The sequence below is a fragment of the Oratosquilla oratoria genome, chromosome 32 (genome assembly GCF_046742065.1).
Source record: "Oratosquilla oratoria isolate Oo_2021 chromosome 32, ASM4674206v1, whole genome shotgun sequence".
NCBI lineage: Eukaryota > Metazoa > Arthropoda > Malacostraca > Stomatopoda > Squillidae > Oratosquilla > Oratosquilla oratoria.
The window spans coordinates 9,248,421-9,270,778 of NC_134808.1; the positions used below are offsets into that span (position 1 = coordinate 9,248,421).

The window sequence follows — 22,358 nt, forward strand, 5'->3', positions numbered from 1 at the left end:
TAAATTTCATTGAAAAGGTTTGTTTCTTTTAAGAATCCAAAAAGTTTATCAATATCAGCTTCTTCACCCACAATCTCTTTGAGAGATTTTGAGTGAAGATTCTTCGTCTTTATATTTAAAAACTTTGGGCAGTGCACCAGAATGTGCTCAACTGACATCAAAGTGCCACAATGAGCACACTCAGGTGCATCGCCGCTATCCAGGATGAATTTATGGGTTAGGCGGGTGTGTCCAATCCTTAATCTGGTTAAAATAACCTGCTTTTTGCGGTTCAAGTTAAAATCAGAGACCCATGGATTTATGGAGTTTCTAATGTTTTTATACTTCTTATTATTAGCTAAAACTGGGGAAGACCATTGCTCTTGCCATTTGTTTAAAATATGGGATTTTATTATTCTTTTCATGTCAGAATGTGGTATCTTGGTATTTGGCATGTTGTTACATTGTGCAGCATCCTTTGCTTCCTTGTCAGCTAGTTCATTACCATGGATTCCCATGTGTGATGGAATCCAGCAGAAATGAACCTTTTTGTGTCAGCAAGAAATATGAAAAAGCCACTCCTGAGCTTTTCGTATTAAAGGGTGAAAGCTATTAAAACAGCTAATACTGTCCAAGACACTCTTTGAGTCACAATAAATTACAAATGCATCTCCTTTGGTTTCATGTATTACTTTTAAAGAATGATTAATTGCTGTTATTTCTGCAGTATATATGGAGGCTGAATCAGGAAGTTTAGATATGTATGATGTGTCATCATTGTTGACAGCATATCCAACTCCATTATTCGATTTGGATCCATCAGTATAAATCTTTATGTGTTCTTCATGTATTTTATCGTGTTCTAAAAATATGGACTTCACCTGCTCAATGGGAGTGTTCCTTTTGGTTACCTCTATAGAGCATTTTGATATTTCAGGGGTGATCCAAGGGAGAATATGTGGATGGCCCACTTGAAAAACATTCTGGGTCTTGATAGATATATCTTCTACTTGTTCATTCATTCTGACTTGAAGGGGTTTTGAAGATCTAGAACCTTTAAAATCATCACCATTTACATTTTTTATAATATCAAAGGTAGGGTTTTTGCAGTCTGTCTTGATCTTAAATAAGAGTCTTAGTCCTAGTTCCTCTCTACGAAGGTCAAGTGGCAGTTCACCAGAATCTACATAAATGCTTTCTGCTGGTGATGTTCTAAATGCCCCTGAGCATATTCTAAGGCCCATATTATGAACTGTGTCAAGTTCCTTCAGTCTAGTTTTGCAAGCGGAGGAATAAATTTGACAACCATGATCAATTTTAGATCGGCAAAGAGTATTGTATAACATTAACAGTGATCTTTTATCTGCTCCCCAACTAAAGCTAGATATAACTTTCAAGATGTTCATTGATTTCCTGGCTTTTGTCTTCAGGGTATCAATATGGCTGGTCCAAGTCAATTTTGAGTCAAAAATCATGCCAAGAAATTTGATCTCTTCTTCATATGGTAAAATGGTTCCATTTAGATTTAAGGTTGGAATTACTTCTCTTCGTCTACGTCGAGTAAAACGTATAGCAGTGGTTTTTATGGTTCAGATTTTAATGCCCCATGAGTCAGCCCATCTACTAACAGCATTAATTGAATTTTGTAAATGCTTGCAGGCTATAATAGCATCATAGCTTGTACAATAAATTGCCAAGTCATCCACAAAAAGGGAGCTCTTTACAGGTGGTGTAATTTCTTCCAAGATATTATTTATTGCCACAGCAAATAGGTGACACTCAAGACACTTTCTTGGGGGACACCTTCCTTCTGAATAAATGGATTCGAGAGACTATTGCCAACTCTAACCTTTAATAATCTATCAGATAAAAATGAGTTAATGAATCTCAGCATATTACCTCGGATGCCTATTTTATTTAGTTGTTGGATAATTCCTAATCTCCAAGTTGTGTCATGGGCTTTCTTGAGATTAAAGAAAACACCTATCGTTTGACACTGTTTTGAGAATCCTTGTTGGATTTGGTTGGATAGTCTCAGCAGTGGGTCCAGCGTGGATCTGTTCTTACGGAAACCAAATTGGTAGGGTGAAAGTTTGTTTTCAGATTCTAAGTACCAAACAAGTCTGGTATTTATCATCTTTTCCATTAACTTGCAGACACAACTGGTTAGGGCTATGGGCCTGTAGCTAGATGGATCAAAAGGATTCTTATTGGGATTTTTGATAGGTATTATAATGGCAGTTTTCCAGATTTTAGGGAATATACCTGTCTCCCAGGTTCTGTTGATGATTTTTAAAAGAAAGGTCTTAGCAGCTTCTGGGAGGTTCTTGATCATTTCATATAATATTGTGTCTTCACCAGGGGTTGTAGTTTTTATGCAGGAAAGAGCTTCTTTAAATTCTTGTGGGGAGAATTTTATGTTATAGTTTTCTCTGCTAATTGAGTTGAGATCCAGAGAAATCTGAGCATTTTGAATTTTCTGAGATTCGGGTGAGTGATTTTCTGGACTAGAAATTTTGGAGAAGTATTCACCTAAATTTTCTGCAACATCATATGGGTCTGTAATGAGTGTGTTATTCATTTTAAGCATAGGTAGAGGTGAGGGAATGAACTTGCTACTAAGTTTTCGCACTTTTCTCCACACTACGCTCAAAGGGGTTTTAGTTAATTCCATTTATGTACTGAAGCCATGATTCTCGCTTTGATTTCTTGAAGTGTTTGCGCTGCTTAGCAAGAGCACGTTTATATATAATCTTGCTCTGTGTTGAACCGCTATTTTTGTATTGTCGGTAACATTTTCGGCTTATCTTTCTCAGTACTCCAGGTTTTGTTTCACCATGGAACTCTAGGTCTACTGGGTTTCCCTTTAGTTTTTGGAATAGCAATCTCAGCACTTTTTATGATTGCTTCAGTAAGAAATTTATATGCTTCTATATGACTGTCAAAAGTTTCAAAATCTTGATCTAAAACTATATTATTTTTATATATATTCCAGTCAGCTTCCTGAACCTTCCATTTGGGGGGAGATTCTGTTGGGGTATTTTTGACATACTTGAGATGGATGGGGAAGTGGTCACTTCCATTAAGATGCTCATTGACAGACCATATAAAATCAAGATGGATGGAGGATGAACATATACTTAGATTAACCCCTTCCATACGGTGCCGCACACGTAGGCGTCATGAGGAGCAAGTGGATTCGCGACGCTGCCATATCGGCGTCTTGATTATATTTATTGTAGTCGCCCCTGTGTTTTTACATTCTCCCAAATGTGCCCTGAATCCCATTCTCTGTGGTTTTCAAAATTCGCGGGTGAAAGAGAGAACGATCGATATAAGCGGTGACTATATTTTATGATGCGAATATTATTACGTTACGTCATATGGCTGGCATTGGCTGCTGCCCGCGAGATTTAAGTCCCGTACTGAAGTGGTTAATGGCACTGGTTGCATTATTGTGAATGTTATGGTAAGTCATGGATCCATTATTATACAAGGTGATAGGATTATTGTCAATAAACTTTTCAATTAATTTCCCCTTAGCATTTAATATGCTACCTCCCCAGAGAGGATTATGAGAGTTGAAGTCACCAAGCAATAAAAATGGGCTTGGGAGCTGGTTAGTTAAGTCTTGTATGTCATGTTCTGTGAAGCCACATTTAGGTGGAAGATAAAGAGAGCATATAGTAATCTTTTTATATAGTATGGTTTCAACAGCCACAGCTTGCAGAGATGTCACAAGATTTAAGACTGTGTGTTGTATTGATTTATGAATTATCATTGCTCCTCCACCATGGGCAATATCTCCTGGAGGAGGAGGTGAATGGTATATAGAGTAGTTTAATCCAGGATTATACGGGTTATTGCCTATCTTTGTCTCCTGTAAACAAATTATTCCTGGATTAAAATCATGTAGTATGATCTTTAGCTGTTCAGATCTGGCTCTTATTCCTTTGCAGTTCCACTGTAGGATATCTTTGAATTTGGAATAGGTTATTTTTTCCCTCTGACAGACATACTTCCCTTAGAGGGAGTAGTTTGTTGGGGATTGAAGTTTTTCTGTAGTCTTTATATCTTGGAAGGTTGAGATTCTTTCAGCCTTTCATGAGTACTTGATAGGGGTAGGTTCTCATGAAGATTTTTCGGGGATACACAGGAGTTGGTAGACTTCCCTTGACAGTCTGGAGAGACATTCTCCGCATTTTCCATCTTGCCAATAGTTTGGGGAAGCGGTATGGTAGTATCTTCAGGTGTAGTATTGTCTGTTTCCATGAGTGAGTCAAATGTATTGGAGGTATCACAATCAGAGTTTGTTGGGTTCTCTTTGTTTTTTGCTCTCTTTTTGACAGGTGGTTCTAGGAATCCATCAGTCTTCAGCCCTGTCGGTTTGTTTATTTTTTATTGTTATTATTTTAGATTTTGTTTCTAGTTTCAGATCCTTTTCTTTTTCATCAACTGATCTACTATTAGGTGGTATATTCTGAGTTTTTGGTTTAGCAGATGGGTTGCTGGTGGTTCGAGGGTTGTTTTGTGAGCTAGCCTTTTTAATTTTTGAATGGTTATTGGGATCAGGCAAGATATTATCATGATCCACACTATTAATAGGGTTTGCTGTAGTACTAGTGTTAGGTATTGGAGTTTGGATTTTGGGAGTTCCAGTTCAAACATCCTTGTGTGCGATGGTGTTACAATTTGACAAGTTATTATCTAATTTTATTTTCATTTTCTTTACTATGTCTGCGTAGGATGAGTTAGGGTTTCTATTGGCTCCCATTAGTTTCCGCTTTGCATAGACAATACTGATATGTTCAGAGTTGGCTATTTCAAGGATGTCTTATTCAAATTTGAAACGTGGGCATTCCCTAGATCTAGGGGAATGATTACCAGAGCAATGGAGGCAGTATGGAACGTTTGTATAGGTACTGTCTTCTCTATGCTCTTCAGAACATTTGTCACATTTTTTGTTATTGTTACATTTTGAGATAATATGGCCATATTCTAAGCAGTTGTAACATTGAGTTGGGCGTTGCTTATATTTCTTGACTCTGAATCTTGAGTGTTTGATGACTATTACATCAGGGAGGACTGTGGTAGAGAAGGATAAGAGGATGGAGTTGTTATTTCCTCTTAGCTTTTTTATTTCATGTACATTCTCAGGGCACCTTTTCAAAATTTCTTCTTCGGAGAAGTCATATAGGTCTTCAGAGAAAATAATGCCCTTGTAGGTATTGAAGCTCTTATGGGGTGTTATTTGCTTTATGTTGCCATGATTGATGGGTCTGAAGTTTGATAGAAGCTTGGCTTGGGTATCATTACCTGCTTTTATCAGGATACTCTTGCCATATTTCTTTAGGTTTTCATAAGGGACAGTACCTATTTTATTTTCAATACATTCTGAGGCTCTCAAGAAGTTCTCCCTGTCCTCTTTGTATGTTGCTATGTACCAGAGTATGGCAGGAGACTTTCTAGGGGGCATGCTTTGAACTGTTTCTTCTTCTTTTGGAATAAAGTCATATTTCTCATTTTTCAAGTTGTCTATATTAAATAGGCGAGCTTTGATTATGGAATCATTCACACGGTGGTTATCTAATCCATTCAGTGCTTCAAGTGCAGATTTATTTTCATTAAATACTATGTAGCAGTCATATGAACTACCATCATTTGAAAGTTTCAGTCTGATTCGTTCCACTCTTCCATAATTCTTGCTTAAGAGATAAACCTCTTCATAATCAAGAGTCAAGCAAATATTTGAGCAGAAAAGTACTCTGCTCTTTGGATTACCACCAGTAATTTTATCACCCTGGTGTCCCGGTGATTTCTGTTGAGAGTGTTCAGAAGAATGGTCCTTAGGTGAGCTGGAATCGTTATCAGAAGAAGCTGGGGTTGCAGGGAGTTGGTCTGGTTCCAAGTTCGAGCCAGGGTCGTTATTATTTGTGGGTTTGTCTTGACCGCAATAAGGGTGACCTTACTGGGGGCGGTTCCCCAGTCATGTGGAAACGAGGCAAGCTATTTTTAGGGCACCTTTTCTAGCCCCCTCCCCATGTGGGGTGAGCAGAGTGGATCCTGAACAGGGCTGCTCAGTCATGTGGGTACCTACCGAACTGTGTTGTTGCCTCAATCCCAACACAAGAGCGACTTTTCTTGCCCACATCGCCTATGTGTAGTTCGTGACTAGAGGCTTCCAGAGATCACCTTCTCCTGCACCCATTGTCACTAGCCATCGCCACAGGGCTTTCTTTGTAGTGATTATGAATGAGGGGTTGATGTGGTGAATGTCTGTGAAGCCGCTACTGAGAGGGGCTGTCTGTGAAGCCGCTACTGAGAGGGGCGGCTGAAAATTAGGTCGGAGGGAGGGAACAGCAAGCAGAAGAGAAGAGAGGAGTGGAAAAGGAAGTTTAAGAGGAAGCCCTGTGCGGGGAAACGAGCCCCGCCCGGGGATCGGCATTAGTCGCCTCTTACGACACGCATCCGACGTGGCAGGGGCTATATTCTATACTACACCCCCTAGCCCCAAGGGGCTTTCTTCCACTTGTGTTTCTTCCTTGTAGAATTTTTCCCAGCCCACTTTAAGAAAAATTTCCTCAGTTTCTCAAAGCCTGTTTTACAATACATCAGTCTTCCTTTTCTGCATTTCTCATTTCTCTTTAAATATATTTCCTCCTTTATATATAACTCAAGTAGTATGTGGTCACTCTTTGCAATTGGTGTCTTTCATTCAATTTTGTCCACTATTTCAGGTTCTGACATAAATAATAAATCTAGTCTCGACGGTTCTTCATCATTTCTAAATCTAGTGTTTTCTTTTACCTATTGTGTTATTGTAAGTTCAATATTCATGTCAAGTAATACATTACCCCATTGATCCTCTCCACCTTTCACTGTCATCTCTTCACATATTTCTTTGCAATTAAGATCTCCCATAAGTATTGCATTACTTCCAACATATTCATAATCATATCACTCACCGCTCCATTAACACACTGAAAGACAACACACTGCTGCATGCCAGACCCCCTGATATCCACCCTTCTGAATCCTCTCTCCCACGTAAGGACAGAGTCCACTTGGCCAGACTGCGATGCGGTCACCACCCAGCACTTCTAAGCTACCAGAGGAGGCTGGACGACCGTGTTGTGAACAGCTGCCCAGGATGTAACACTTCACCCCATACCATACAACACATAATGGAAGACTGCATTATACACAATCATGCACGCAAACAACACAACATACACTCTATAAAGGATTTGTGGGAAAACCCAGTCTCGGCTGTGGCCTTCCTTGGGGAGACGGGACTGCTCGGACAGACAGTCTAGGGAACGACAACAACAACAACCTTCAGCATCTCATTTAATGAAAGTCTCATATCATCTAACATTTTGGAATAATCTCTATCTCTTCAAGACCCCATTTTTGGGGGCACATAAATCACTGCAAACTTTGTTTTTCATGTCACTATCTTCAACTCTTATTGTGATCATCTCCACCCTGTTCTCTCCATATGTAACATTCATCACATATAAGCTTTTCTTAACCAGGAACATGACTCCTCCTCTCTGTTTTTCTTCTCCATTTCTAAGCTAGTGACTATATAATCCATGTCCAACACTGGTACTAGTGGACCGCTTAATTTTGTCTCCACAATTCCCATGTCTGGTTTTTCTTCTGACAGGTAATCATTTAGTTCACTTAATCCTAAGATTAATCCATCTATATTGGTATAAACTAATTTTAATTTTCTACTCCATCTCGTCCTCTGATTTTTTTTTCTTTTTTTTTTTCTTTTTTTTTTTAAACATACCATTTTTTCAGTCTCATGCCGGACACACATGAATAAACTGCATTTTCTTGGTCTCCATTCTTTTCTCTCTCTCTCTCTCTCTCTTTTTTTTTTTTTTTTTAGCTTTGGTTCTTAATTTCTAATTTCTCTTTCCTCATCATTCATGTCTCTTTTTATCCATATATTTTTGTAGTGTTCGTTTCTTGGTAATTTTCCAGTTTTTGCTGAGATTTCTTCCACTGCCATTTGTGACCTTAATTTGATCTTTAGGGGTTGACTTTTTCTTTTGTATATTTCCCTATTCTGTGCACTTTCTCTATTTCCTTTTCTATTTCTTGCTCTTCATCTGGGACTACTTTTAGAACTTTTCTTGCCAATTCTTCTCTTCTTTATCTCTCAGGGACCAATTTAGGTTATGTTTTTCCTTTTGACCATATACTACTATGCACTTTTTTTTTTTTTGTCTACTGTATCTCTAAGTTTTCTTTTTCTTTAATTACCTTAATGACTGCATCTTTGGCCTTCTGCATTTGTTGATAAACTATTTCTTTGAAAATTACTTTATCTTCTTTGTCTTCCAATAATTCCTGAGTTGTTATAAGTCATCCTCTCCTATGTTTTTTCCTGTTTTTATGGTTATTGCTTTTACATATACATATATATATACTAAAGGCTTTTTCCCCCTTACAAGGGAGGTAGCCATATCTAATTTACTCTTAAATTCTAGTACTGTTTTTGCACACACTATTGTTTCATCTAAACATACCATTTTTTCAGTCTCATGCCTGACACACATGAATAAACTGCATTTTCTTGGTCTCCATTCTTTTCTCTCTCTCTCTCTCTCTTTTTTTTTTTTAACTTTGCTTCTTAATTTCTAATTTCTCTTTCCTCATCATTCATGTTTCTTTTTATCCATATATTTTTGTAGTGTTCGTTTCTTGCTAGTTTTCCTGTTTTTGCTAAGATTGCTTCCATTGCCATTTGTGACCTTAATTAGACCTTTAGGGGTCGTGACCTTAATTAGACCTTTAGGGGTTGACTTTTTTCTTTTGTATATTTAACCATTCTGTGCACTTCCTCTATTTCCTTTTCTATTTGTTGCTCTTCATCTTGCGCAACTTTTAGAACTTTTCTTGCTAATTCTCTCTCTTCTTTATCTCTCAGGGACCAATATAGGTTATGTTTGTCCTGTAGACCATATACTACCATACACTTTTTTTTTTTGTCTATTGTATCTCTAAGTTTTCTTTTTCTTTAATTACCTTAATGACTGCATTTTTGGCCTTCTGCATTTGTTGATAAACTATTTCTTTGAAAATTACTTTATCTTCTTTGTCTTCCAATAATTCCTGAGTTGTTATAAGTCATCCTCTCCTATGTTTTTTCCTGTTTTTATGGTTATTGCTTTTACATATACATATATATATACTAAAGGCTTTTTCCCCCTTACAAGGGAGGTAGCCATATCTAATTTACTCTTAAATTCTAGTACTGTTTTTGCACACACTATTGTTTCATCTAAACGTACCATTTTTTCAGTCTCATGCCTGACACACATGAATAAACTGCATTTTCTTGGTCTCCATTCTTTTCTCTCTCTCTCTCTTTTTTTTTTTTTAACTTTGCTTCTTAATTTCTAATTTCTCTTTCCTCATCATTCATGTCTCTTTTTATCCATATATTTTTGTAGTGTTCGTTTCTTGGTAATTTTCCAGTTTTTGCTGAGATTTCTTCCACTGCCATTTGTGACCTTAATTTGATCTTTAGGGGTTGACTTTTTCTTTTGTATATTCACCTATTCTGTGCACTTTCTCTATTTCCTTTTCTATTTCTTGCTCTTCATCTGGGACTACTTTTAGAACTTTTCTTGCCAATTTTTCTCTTCTTTATCTCTCAGGGACCAATTTAGGTTATGTTTTTCCTTTTGACCATATACTACTATGCACTTTTTTTTTTTTTTTTTGTCTACTGTATCTCTAAGTTTTCTTTTTCTTTAATTACCTTAATGGCTGCATCTTTGGCCTTCTGCATTTGTTGATAAACTATTTCTTTGAAAATTACTTTATTTTCTTTGTCTTCCAATAATTCCTGAGTTGTTATATGTCATCCTCTCCTATGTTTTTTCCTGTTTTTATGGTTATTGCTTTTTTTACAAAGATTACAAAGGAGGAGCATGCCGACAGAAGACCTTTTGGTCCATATCTAGGTCGGATGCGAAAAAATCATAATAATGATAAATAAATAAATGAATGAATAAGAACTATAATAATGTAAATAATAAATAAAACACATAAATAAATGCATAGATATAGTTAAGTAATAAACAAACAGGGTAAATAGTAAATAATAATAAATTGACATATAACTAATAATAAATGAGAATCACCAAGCAAATAATAATAAACAGACAAAAGATAACAAAACAAATAAACAAATAATATAAAACAAACGATAGTCATTACAGCATCTTGCTCAGGTGTTTATCTAAACGATTCTTAATTAAGGCTTCGAACTGAACTACATTGCAGTGCCTCTGCAGGAAGTTTATTCCATTCATTAACTACACGGTTGGCGAAGTTGTTTCTACCCACTTCCAAATTAAATCTATTTCCGGACAGTTTGAGACCATTATTTCTTGTCTGATTCTCATTCAGTGTGAAAAATTTGTCACTTTTGATGTTGTCATATGGGTTCTTGTCTTATACAGATGGTATCTTTCATATAAATATTCAATAAATCAATACAATAGTCTGAGCGTTAGCTTTATGTTTTGAACATATATATACTAAAGGCTTTTTCCCCCTTACAAGGGAGGTAGCCATATCTAATTTACTCTTAAATTCTAGTACTGTTTTTGCACACACTATTGTTTCATCTAGCATGTTTCATACATCCACTCTGCTGTTTTCTTCAAGTCTCTTCTACAACTGTTCTTTTTGAGTTTCTTTCCATGTCCTCTTGTGTTTATCTTATCCCAATTTAGCAAGTCATCTCTATCAAGGACATCTATACCTCTCATAATTTTGTAGATGTCACCCTTTCTCTTCTTTGTTCCAGAGTTGATAGTTCTAGTTTTGACAATCTTTCTTCATATGATATTTTTGATAGTGTTGGGGCCATCTTTGTAGTTGCTCTCTGGATTCTCTCAATTTTCTTTATATTCTTTTTAGTACTGGGTGACCATAGAGTCGCTGCATACTCCAATTTAAGCCTTATCAGTGTGACTAATATTTTCTTTACCATTTCTTCATCCAACTAAGTAAAAGCCATTTTTATTGGTCTTAGGAAGTTATAAGTTTTGCTGAACAGAGGCATGTATGCAATTCCAAGCCAGAGATACGTGAGGCCACAAGCAAGGGATAGTTGGAGAAAACCAGTCCAATGTTTTAGCTGTGAAAGATTCGGGCACAGAACTTAAAATTGTTATGCTAGGCAAAGTGAACAAAGGTACAGGCAGGAAATGGGAAACAAGCAAACTAGGCAGGAAATAATGTGTGTAGAAGGAAATAGAAGGGATGTGAATCAGAGTAGATGATATACCTGCAGAGCCAACGATCATGGGACGGAAAACTGCCCCAATGGAAATGGAAACAAAGGGAACACACCAGACTGGACACAAGGGACGGACTATAACAAGACAAAGGAGAAAGAAATAGCACGTAAGAAGGATGATAGCAATTGATGAGTAGGTGAAAATCAGTTAGACAAAATGGAAGGTACAGGAGTCAGAAAGAATGCAATTAAGGGAGTGTCGCCAGAGATCATTTGAAAAATTCTGGTACATGAGCAAATTTTAGGTAAACATTTCAAAAGAATCTCTATGATGGTGGCAACACTTATACAAAGTTATACAACTGTATTTAATTTCTATTTTTTCATACAGCATAAAATAAATAGAATATTGGCAACCTCTGGCAACCCCATTGCATAAAAAACATTCTGTATATTGAAATAGCATCAACATTTCTATAGCTATTTCATTTTTTGCTAGAGAATTGTGTTTATGGAGGTATTTGGCAACTCCTCCCACCAGCATACCCCACAAAAACAGTGGACAGGGTATCAATACTCTTGAAAATTTCAAAGTAAGGTAACGTTGCTCCAGGTGCTCCCTCTGTACGCAATAATTTTGATTCCTCACCCTGTATTGTTGCTATGATCATGGAAAAATTAACAAGAAACAAGAGAGTGAAGTGGCAGAATATAGAGAGGGCCCGTAAGTGCCTGAAATAGAAACAAGAAGGAAAAAGAGAAAAACAGCACAGCTGCACCCAGCACTCCACAAGAATCTACTAGCCCTGCCCACCTTACACCTCCACCCACACCACACCACTCACCTCACACTTCACCAGCAAAGAAGAGGAAATTGGAGACTTGCTATACATTGTAATCATCAAACAAATGGTCACGAAAAATGGTCATGAAAATTTAAATCCCACGTCCTGTAAAGTTTATGTTTTTGTTATTTCTGTTGTAATTTTTGTTTCATTTGAAAGAAAACATTATGCTCTTTATTTTCTACAGTAAATTTTTTTATCTTATTTATTTTCTATTTATTTTTTGGGGAAGGATGTTTTTTGGGCTTTTATGGATCTGGAAAAGGCTTACGATAGGGTAGACATAAAGGCACTGTGGGAGGTTATGCAGATATATGGGATAGGAGGAAAGCTTTTAGGAGCTGTCAAGAGTTTTTATGAGAGTAGTAGAGCTTGTGTCAGGATTAGAAATGGAGAGCGAGTGGTTCGAGGTAAAGGTAGGACCCTGGCTGTTCAACTTGTACATGAATGGGGTAGTGCGAGAGGTAAATGCAAGGGTAGTGGGTTAGGGATTGGAGATGGTTAAAGAAAATGGAGAAAAGTGGGAGGTGAGCCACCTGTTGTTTGCTGACGACACTGTGATTGTGGCTAAAGATAAATGGGGGTAAAAGTAAGGTGATGAGATGTACAAAGGGTGAAAGTGGCAGTAGACTGGAAGTGAGCATTAAGGGAGAGCGACTGGAGGAAGTGGATAGTTTTAGATATTTGAGTTCAAATGTGGCAGGAAAAGGTGGAGTGAAGGTGGAGGTAGAATGTAGATTGAGAGAAGCAAGTAAATGCCTTGGTGGATTGAAGTGTGTAATGAGGAATAGACATTTGGGAATGGATGCTAAGAGGAGACTGTATGAAGGAGTGATTGTGCCAACAACACTGTATGGGGCAGAAACATGGAACATAAAAGAGGAAGAGAGAAGGGGTTTGAATGTGTTTGAGATGAGGTGTCTGAGAAGTATGATGGGGGTTACTAGGCTAGATAGAGTGAGAAATGAGGAGGTGAGGAGAAGAACAGGGGTGGAAAGGGAGTTGGGAGATAGGGTTGATGAAAGAGTATTAGGATGGTTTGGACACATGGAAAGAATGAGTGAAGAAAGACTAGTAAAAGAGGTATGGAAGGCAGATGTGGAGGGAGTGAACATGAGGGGACGTCCTAGGATGAGGTGAATGGATGGGGTGAAGGGGGCTTTGGGGAAGAGGGGAATGTCTGTTGAGGAAGGACAGGAGAGGACAGAAGATAGGGGTGAATGGAGAATGGTTGTATATGGATGATGTTGTGATGCATGAGGTGGAATAAGCGGGGGGATGGGGGGGGGGTGAGGTAGTATGTGTGAGCAAAATTTGACGCAGCCCAAAGGGATTTCTCCCCGTCTTCTCCTTTTATGCAATGGGGGGACGGAGAGGGGGGGGGTCGCCGATTTAATGATGAAGCGGCCTTGCTGTAGATATGCTGTGTCTTGCGACACTGCTTCTGACCCAGGGCAGTGGACAAGGTGCAGGGATGACCCATCATCCAGGAGGTGCTAAGATAAGAGGTAGGGTGGAGGGGTGTGGAGTGTATTCAGGGATGGAATGGGTGGGAATGATTTTATGCCTTTTCCTTTTTGGCCACCTCTCTTGTAAGGGGGAAAAAGCCTTGGTATATGTATGTATGTATGTATTTTCTATGGAACCTGAATTTTGCAGCATTTTTGAGTCATTCAGAGAAACAAATTAATAAAAAAAAATCAGAGGTATTAGTTTGATCAAATGTATTCAATAACATTTGTTCATACCAAGCTGAATGATGTGGAAGGATTTTCCATTAAGTAATTAGAGCTTCACTAGAGCTCACTATATCTTTACTAAATATTCACTATGTCTTATATATACATGGAAGGAACACAATACCCTGAGGAATTATACACTAATGTAAGGGGTAACTATACCCAAGTTCATTAAATACACATTTGAAAATTTAATTTCACCTACTCTATAAAGTGATGCAACACTCCCTTAAAGCTTTATGAGACACAGGGCATCCACACCATTGCGAGGCCAAATGTGATACCAGGATTAGAAAACAAGCAGATAAGGTAAATTCACCATGGGATTAGCTTGAGCAGTGACGACATAAGTACCCATAGCTAAGGCATTACTTGAAATAGATGGTCAGACAGTGAGTGTTGAAGTAGGAGTAGCAGAACTTCCAGTGAAAGGAATAGACGTCCTCCTTGGAAATGATGCAAGATAATCCAGGTTAGACTCAAGATGGTAGATGACCCCATGACCAGACAAACGATGAAGCTGATATGGCAGACCCCAATGGTAGTCAGCACCAGATCTGATGCCAAGAAAGCACAAGAGGAAGATGAACAAGGTGATGACAACCTGAACCCCTTGTTTGAAGCAGCTATTGCAGATGAGGTCCTGAAAGATTCACAAGATGGACTTGGAGAGGAAGAGAAGCAGGTAGTAGCAGAAGATATAGGAGGAGACCATGGAGGCAACACCCAAGCAGATGAAATAATCTTTGAGAATGCCATAGATAGAGAAGAACTCATCCAACTACAACAGGAGGACCCGGAGCTGGAGGAGGTGCACCAAGCAGCTGAGGAGCAGCAGGAAGAGAAGAAATATGGCAACACCAAGTTCATCAAGGAAGATGGTGTGCTTATGAGAAAATTTAAGGCACCATGAAAGATAGGAGGTGATATTGTTACCCAAATTGTAGTTCCACAGAAGATTAGGGAGATGGTGAGGCTAGCTCATGTGACTACATACGCTCACCTTGGAATCACCACAACTAGACAATTAATCTTGATGCACTTCCTCTGGCCTCAGCTATCAGAAGATGTTAAGAGGGTAGTTAGACAGTGTTTCGGGTGTCAAGTGACTGGGAAACCAAATGACACACCCAAGAGAGTGCCCATGTGCCAAGTTCCTGTCATTGAGGAATCTTTCAGTAGAGTAGTGACTGTGTAAGACCTTTCCCAAAAACTAAGTCTGGGAAATCATTTATCCTCATCATAATGTGCCAATCCACATGGTATGCTGAAGCGATATCCCTTTCAAACAAAGGCCAGGACACTCACCAAGGCCTTAATGTCTTATTTTAGTAAGATGGGTATGCCTCGGGAGGTACAAAGTGACAGAGGCATTAACTTTTTAAGTGGGATATTCAAAGGGACCCTAGAAGGCTTCAATATACAGCATGTCTCCCCCAAAGTCTTGATAGGTTCCACAGAACTTTAAAACACATGATCAGAGTATTTGTTAGTTTGAAAAGGATAGGGTCTAGGATTTTCTCTTTACCTGATGTTCAGTAGATCACCACAAGAACCCCTTACATCATTATACAAATTAATGTTGTCAAATAAAACAGAAGGAAGTATCCCTTACACAAAGCTAGTTGGTACTAACTTTGAGAAGTTGAGGAAGATTAGGCAGATAGCAAAAAGAAATCTTGGAAATAAAAATAATGGGAGGGCAATTAGGAAGGAGCTAAATATTGGGGATTATGTACTTGTGTTGTCTCCTCAGAAAACCTCATTGCATCCGATGTATGAAGGACCATTCAAGGTGCTAGAAAGAAAGGGTGGAAATAACTACCTGATCCAAAACTCAATGAGGAAATCGATGGGATTGTGGAGGAGAAAGCAGTTGGTATGATTGAGACAGGACAAGCTCATGGGAACTTCGATTCAGATATTGGGAATCTAACTTATTTTATGATTTGGACAGGTCAGAAATAAGTGAGGCAATAGAGGGATCTCTGTCATCACTAGTGGGAAAGATGCATGAAGTCCAAGCGCTCCTCTGTAAGAGTGTAAGATTTTCTCCACATGCCCCACTGTTACACAAGCAATATCACACAATGTCGTCTCAGAAGATGGACATAAGCTGGTGGGGCAGACACCTTACAGATTGTAACCCCAGAAGAAGAGGATCATGGAAAAGGAAGTAAAGCAGCTTTTGGATCAAGGATTAGTGGAACTTAGTACTAGTCCTTAGTGCTGGTACCTAAGCCTGGAGGTGAATGGAGACTGTGTGTTGATTACAGGAGTGTGAACGCAATCATGAAGGTGGACCCATACTCTCTCCCCAGAATAAATGATCTCATTGAAGAAGTTGCTGCTGCAAAATTCTTGTTAAAACTTGACTTATTGAAGGGATATCATCAGATCCCTCTTACAAGCAGAGCTACTGAGATATCTGCTTTTGTTACCTCACACAGGCACTTTCAATACAAAGTGACCCCATTTGGAATGAAAAATAGTGGAGCATCCTTTCAGTGCCTTGTAAATTGGCTAGTTGAGGGATTGCCAGGTGTTAGAGCATACTTGGATGACATAGTTGTGTTCTCTGATACATGGAGTGATCACATGCACAGGTTGAAGGGTTTACTTGACAGACTAAAACAAGCCCAGCTTACTGTGAACCTGAAGAAGAGTGCCTTTGGGAGGAGCACCATTGACTATCTAGGACATCAAGTTGGCCAGAATTGCATCACAACATTAGAAGCCAGAGTGAAGGACATCATGGAATTCCAGGTCCCAAAGACAAAGCGAGGCATCAGAAGATTCATGGGCATGCTTGGATTCTACCAAAGGTACTGTCCAAACCTTGCAGAGGTAGCTGCTCCTTTAACCCGCATGTACTCTTATAATCATTTCAGGTGGGATGAAGGCACTGATACAGCCACTGAGGAGTGTAAAAGGTTCCTATCAGATCATCCTGTCTTGATACCTCCAGATTATAGTGAGAATTTTTATCTTTTTTGTGATGCCAGTCATGTAGCACTGGGTGCTATGCTTGCTCAGGAAAAGGATGGTGTCATGAGGCCCATCTCATTCATGTCTCAAATCCTCAAGGATTATCAAAGGCAATATTCTACTATTGAAAGGGAGGCCCTCAGCCTTATATTAGCTTTGAAGAAATTCCAGATCTTTCTAGATAATGAAGTGATCATCCTGAGTGACCATAACCCTTGAAATACATAATAGTTGGGAAAACAAAAAATGACAGACTAGCCCAATGGGCACTGGCACTCCAGGGACATGATTTTAAGTATTCAACACATCCCAGGAAAATAAATTGTAGTAGTCAATGCTTTGTCGCTTCCTGATACAAAATGCTCAAGCCTTGCTTCACAGGCTTAACCATTTCTTATCCAGGGAAGGGGGATATTTCATGTTCCATGACACATTACTCACACAAAGAGACACAAATATGGTACCATAAGCCACATCTTAACAAGAGCCATAATAGCTCACCATCCTTAATGTAAATGACTATGGATGTTGAATTTGACCACTATTAGATTATCATAAGCTAAATAATAACATGGAGGATTATAATCATAAGTAACTTATGATAAATGACCAATTACATGAGTTTTTGCAGCACAGATGGCAGAGGAATATACAACTAGGACCTCCTAATGCCGGGGTTGAAGGTCACCATTGTCAAAAGAAGTAGTCATCACATTTGTTATCTGTTTTTACTATTGTTTTAGATAACTAGTGATTGATATATTGTAGGCCTTCTTCACACAAAAATAAAGAAGTGGGGAGATTGTGTGAAGCCAGGCAAATAGAGGTAGGTTAGATTTATATTTATTTTTTATAATAAACTGGCACATGCTGTTGGCAGTGTGGTCTTGGTATAAATTTAAGAGATGCAGGCAGTGGCATCTCTCTGACTCTCTCACTCATGCCCCGAGTGTACCAGGCTAAGGTAAATTGTATATTTTGATATCATGTAAATTAGTTTTGCACCTCACCCTTCCTTTTGTCCTTGTGATGCAAAAATATCCCTTTAAAAAGCAAATAGTCATACTAGATACTAGATTAAAGGAATTGTTCAAATCACAGCGGAGATTTGATACATCAACTCAAATACAGAGGCTAGTCTGTGACGATACTTACCAATACTTAATCTCGTTTTGTAAAGTTACACTCACCTCTTTCACCCTTTTCAATGAAAGCATGAAGTCATGAGTAACTGGAAGAGGGGAAGATGATCTTAACAATTCTAAATGTTCAAGAGCCTTTTTTGCAACTACTTCTTCAGCTTCTTCCGCTTTGGATTTTTCTTCTGGATAACTGTTAAACTTTTTATCACCAACCTGAAGAAAATAAAATAAAACTAAACATTAAGTCTTGGCCAAACCTGCTTGCTTTGCCATATATACAAATCTAATTATAAAATACAGAACAAAATTAATGGCCAACTCCATCCACTAGACAAGAATCCTAAGATCATGTATGTTATATATAAATGACATGTACTTCAAATGATGTAAAGACAAACCAAAATTGTTTTACAATTTATCAATGCTAAGTTGATAGAGAAGTAATCACCAAGCTAATAGTGGGTTCTGAGGTCTTTGAGAAGGCATCAGCTTAGACAGAAATAATGAAAGTTTCTAATTTGTCTTAACAAAGGAGAGTAATTTTTAGGACAAAGGTGAGGGGAACTAAAATTTAGGTTTAGAAGATATAAGTGTAACAGGGAAGTGCTCAATCTTTTGGGATCAGTGGATGAGACAAGCTTCATGACCTAAAAATAAGTATAGTGCAGATTGATTGGAAAAGAGCTAATGTGGTACCAATTCACAAAGGTGGGTAAGGAGACATCACTAAATTATAGGCCAGTACCACTGACCAGCACTAAAGTGAATTATGTGAAAGGATTGTGTAAGAGATGAACATTTTGAGTTAGTTTGGCTTCAGATTTGAATGTTCATGTGTGTTGCACCTTTTAAACCTTAACTCAAGAGTGATATGCTGCAAGAGAGAGGGGTGGGTGGGCTGTGTGTACCTCAACCTTGAAAAGGTTTTTCATAAAGTACCTCACAGATGACTCATGTGGAAGTTGGAGCATATTATAGGTCTGAGAGGCAAACTACTAGAATGGATGAAATATTTTTTTGAGGGGATGATACATGGGGAAAGTAGTAAAGAATATGATGTCAGGATGGAGAGCAATAACCAGCAAAGTTGCAAAAGGTTCTTTCCTTACATCAACAATGTTTCTTGTCTATGTTAATGACATGATGTAAAGTACAAAAAGATGTGCCAACACGTTCACAAATAATTAAAAAATCATGAGAAGAGTGAAAAATGAGGAGGACCTAAGGCTATTACAAAAAGATCTGGATAATATTTTTGCATGGAGCCAAGAATGGCAAATGAATTTCAATACCAAAAACTGTAAAGTACAATAGCTGCAAAAGACCATCTTACTATTTTTTGTGAAGTGAACCATTACAAAAGCAAAAGAGGAGAAAGGATTGGGAGTGTTAATAAAAGACAACCTGTCTGTGGTAGAGATGTACAGACTGGTGCAGAAGAATAAAGTGCCATTCCATTATATGGATGAAGAGGTGATAAAATTAATTGAAACCTTCATCCATCCAAGACTGAATATATGTCAGTGGTATGGTCCCCACACACAGTGAAGAATATAGGCAAGATCAAGAGAACATAATGGGCAGCAACCAAACTGGTCCCCAGCTTGGCAGATAAACCATAAAAGGAAAGACTTAAAGCACTGAGTCTGTCAATTTTGAAAGATTAAAGAGAAAAAGAAGATATGATTACAGTATTCAGGTCACTACACTGACAGAAGAGATCTTTTAACTAAAGATAAGAAGGCTTCAAGAGGTCATGAGTACAAATCAAGGAGGAATATATAGTTAAAAGGATGTGAAGAAATACAGTTTTCCGTATACAATGATCCCTCCAGTATCTGCACTGCCCATATATGGATTTGTCAGTATACTGACATCACAACAGGGCTCCTTTGTTCACTTCCCAGACATGACCAGGAGGCCAACTGGACCACCCACTCCATTCAAGTCCCCTGCTTACTGAGCACAACACTCTCTCTATATCTCTTTTAATTTGCATTTCTTAACATTTCTGTAACATGTTAGATTTTACTTCACACTATTTTTATATCTTACATTTTTTACCATATCATTATTTTAGGCTATAATATTGTAACAAAAGCAAGAAATGTGTTTTGTTGACAAGCCACAACCAAGACCTATTCCTCTCCTCTCATGTTGTGCACAGTTAGCCAGTGTTCTCTTGCCTTATAACACATTTGTGATTTCCTAACTTGAGACACTCTACATGCTGTTCCCAGTTTGCCATTTGTATCTACATAGTTGTATTTTATGGGAAGGGGAGCTACACTCCTGGTGTCCAGCCTTTGTATCTCGCAGTGTCTAGTTTGCTCTTAAACTCATGAATGTTTTTTGCACACACTTATTTTTTCATCCAGGTTGTTCCAAATGTCCACCACTCCATGTGGAAAACTGTTCTTCTTCAGATCTCTTCTATAACTATGTTTATTGAGTTTCTTTCCATGTCCTCTCGTGTTTCTCTTGTCCCAATTTAACAAGTCCTCTCTATCAAGTATTTCTGTGCCCTTCATGATTCTATAGATGGTCAGTAGGTCGCCTTTCTCGCTTCCTTGCTCCAGAGCCAGTAACTCCAATTTAGCCAGTCTCTCCTCATATGACAAGTTTGTGGTGTAGGTGTGGTTGACCCTCATGTTCACTCTTTCCACATCTGCCTTCCACACCTCTTTTACTAGTATTTCTTCACTCATTCTTTCCATATGTCCAAACCATCCTAATACTCTTTCATCAACCCTATCTCCCAACTCCCTTTCCACCCCTGTTCTCCTCCTCACCTCCTCATTTCTCACTCTATCTAGCCTAGTAACTCTTATCACACTTTTCAGACACCTCATCTCAAATACATTCAAACTCCTTCTCTCTTATGTTCTATGTTTCTGCCCCATACAGTGCTGTCGATACAATCACTCCTTCATACAATCTCCTTTTAGCATCCATTCCCAAATGTCTATTTCTCATTACACTTTTTAATCCACCAAGGCATTTACTCACTTCTCTCAATCTACATTCTATCTCCACCTCCACTCCTCCCTTTCCTGCCACATTCGCACCCAAGTATCTAAAACTATCCACTTCCTCCAGTCTCTCTCCCTAAATACTCACTTCCAGTCTGCTGCCACTTTCACCCCTTGTGCATCTCATCACTCTACTTTTACCCACATTTATCTTTAACTTCCTTCTTTCACACACTTTCCCAAACTCTGTCACTAACTTCCTCAATCCCTCCTCTGATCCTGCTACAAGTGCAGTGTCATCCACAACAACAGCTGGCTTATCTCCCACTTTTCTCCATTTTCTTTAACCATTTCCAATCCCTGACCCACCAGCCTTGCATTTACCTCTTGCACCACCCCATCCATGTATAAATTAAACTATCCCATATATCTGCAGTACCTTCCACAATGCCTTCCTGTCTACCCTGTCATAAGCCTCTTCCAAATCCACAAAAGCCCAAAACACACCATTACCTTTTCCTATAGCTTTCTCACATATCTGTCTTATCACAAAAATCTGATCTACACAACCCCTACCTGTCCTAAAACCACACTGTTCCTCACCAATTACTCCCTCTGTTCCTCTCCTAATCCTCTCAATCAAGATCCTCCCATAAGCCTTCCCAACTACACTTAACAAGCTAATCCCTCTGAAACTACTACACTCACACTTGTCCCCTTTTCCCTTGTAAAGTGGAACTATACAGGCACTCCTCCAATCCTCTGCCACTCTACCCTCTCTTAAACAAACATTAAACAACCTTATCAGTCAGTCCACCATCACTGTACCTCCTTTTTTCAGATATTCTGCATGACATCCATCCAGACCAAGTGCCATATCTGTTCTCATCATCTTAACAGCTGCCCTCAATTCATCTTTCCTTATTTCTCCTCCATTTTCCTCACTCATCACAGTCATTTTCTTAGCACTTCCCACTGCAAGTACCTTTCCCTCCCTATCCTCCATCACATTTAGCAACTCCCTAAAATACTCTGCCCATCTTCCTCTTACTGCCTTCTCTTCCATTATCATCTTTCCATCTGCACCTTTTACCTTTTCTTCTCTACTTGATTCGCCTCCTCTTCCTCTCTTAATTTCTTTCCAAAACATCTTTTTATTACTTTCAATATTTTCTGTCATACTCTTACCCCATTTCACATATACGCACCTCTTTCCATCCTTTATCTTATGCTTTACTTCTCTTTTCTTTGTACCTCTCATGTGATTCCCTCATTCTATTTTGTAACCAATCTATGAAAGCTCAATTCTTCTCTTCTACAACCTTCTTTGCTTCCTTATCCCACCATTCACTACCCTTCCTTCTATTTCCTCCCGTCCTCCTTGTTCCATACACCATCTTTGCACACCTTGAACCATC

General features: G+C 38.5%; 1 protein-coding gene across 5 annotated transcripts in view; it reads right to left on the bottom strand.

Annotated features, from left to right (window-relative positions):
- The window catches only part of LOC143041758 (tudor domain-containing protein 7-like), a 566,748-nt gene that overhangs the window by 395,104 nt on the left and 149,286 nt on the right, over nucleotides 1–22,358 (bottom strand). For all 5 annotated transcript variants that reach the window (XM_076213779.1, XM_076213782.1, XM_076213783.1 and 2 more), the window contains one exon: nucleotides 18,017–18,181. In XM_076213779.1, coding sequence (XP_076069894.1) covers nucleotides 18,017–18,181 — 165 coding nt within the window. The remainder of the gene's footprint in view (nucleotides 1–18,016; nucleotides 18,182–22,358) is intronic.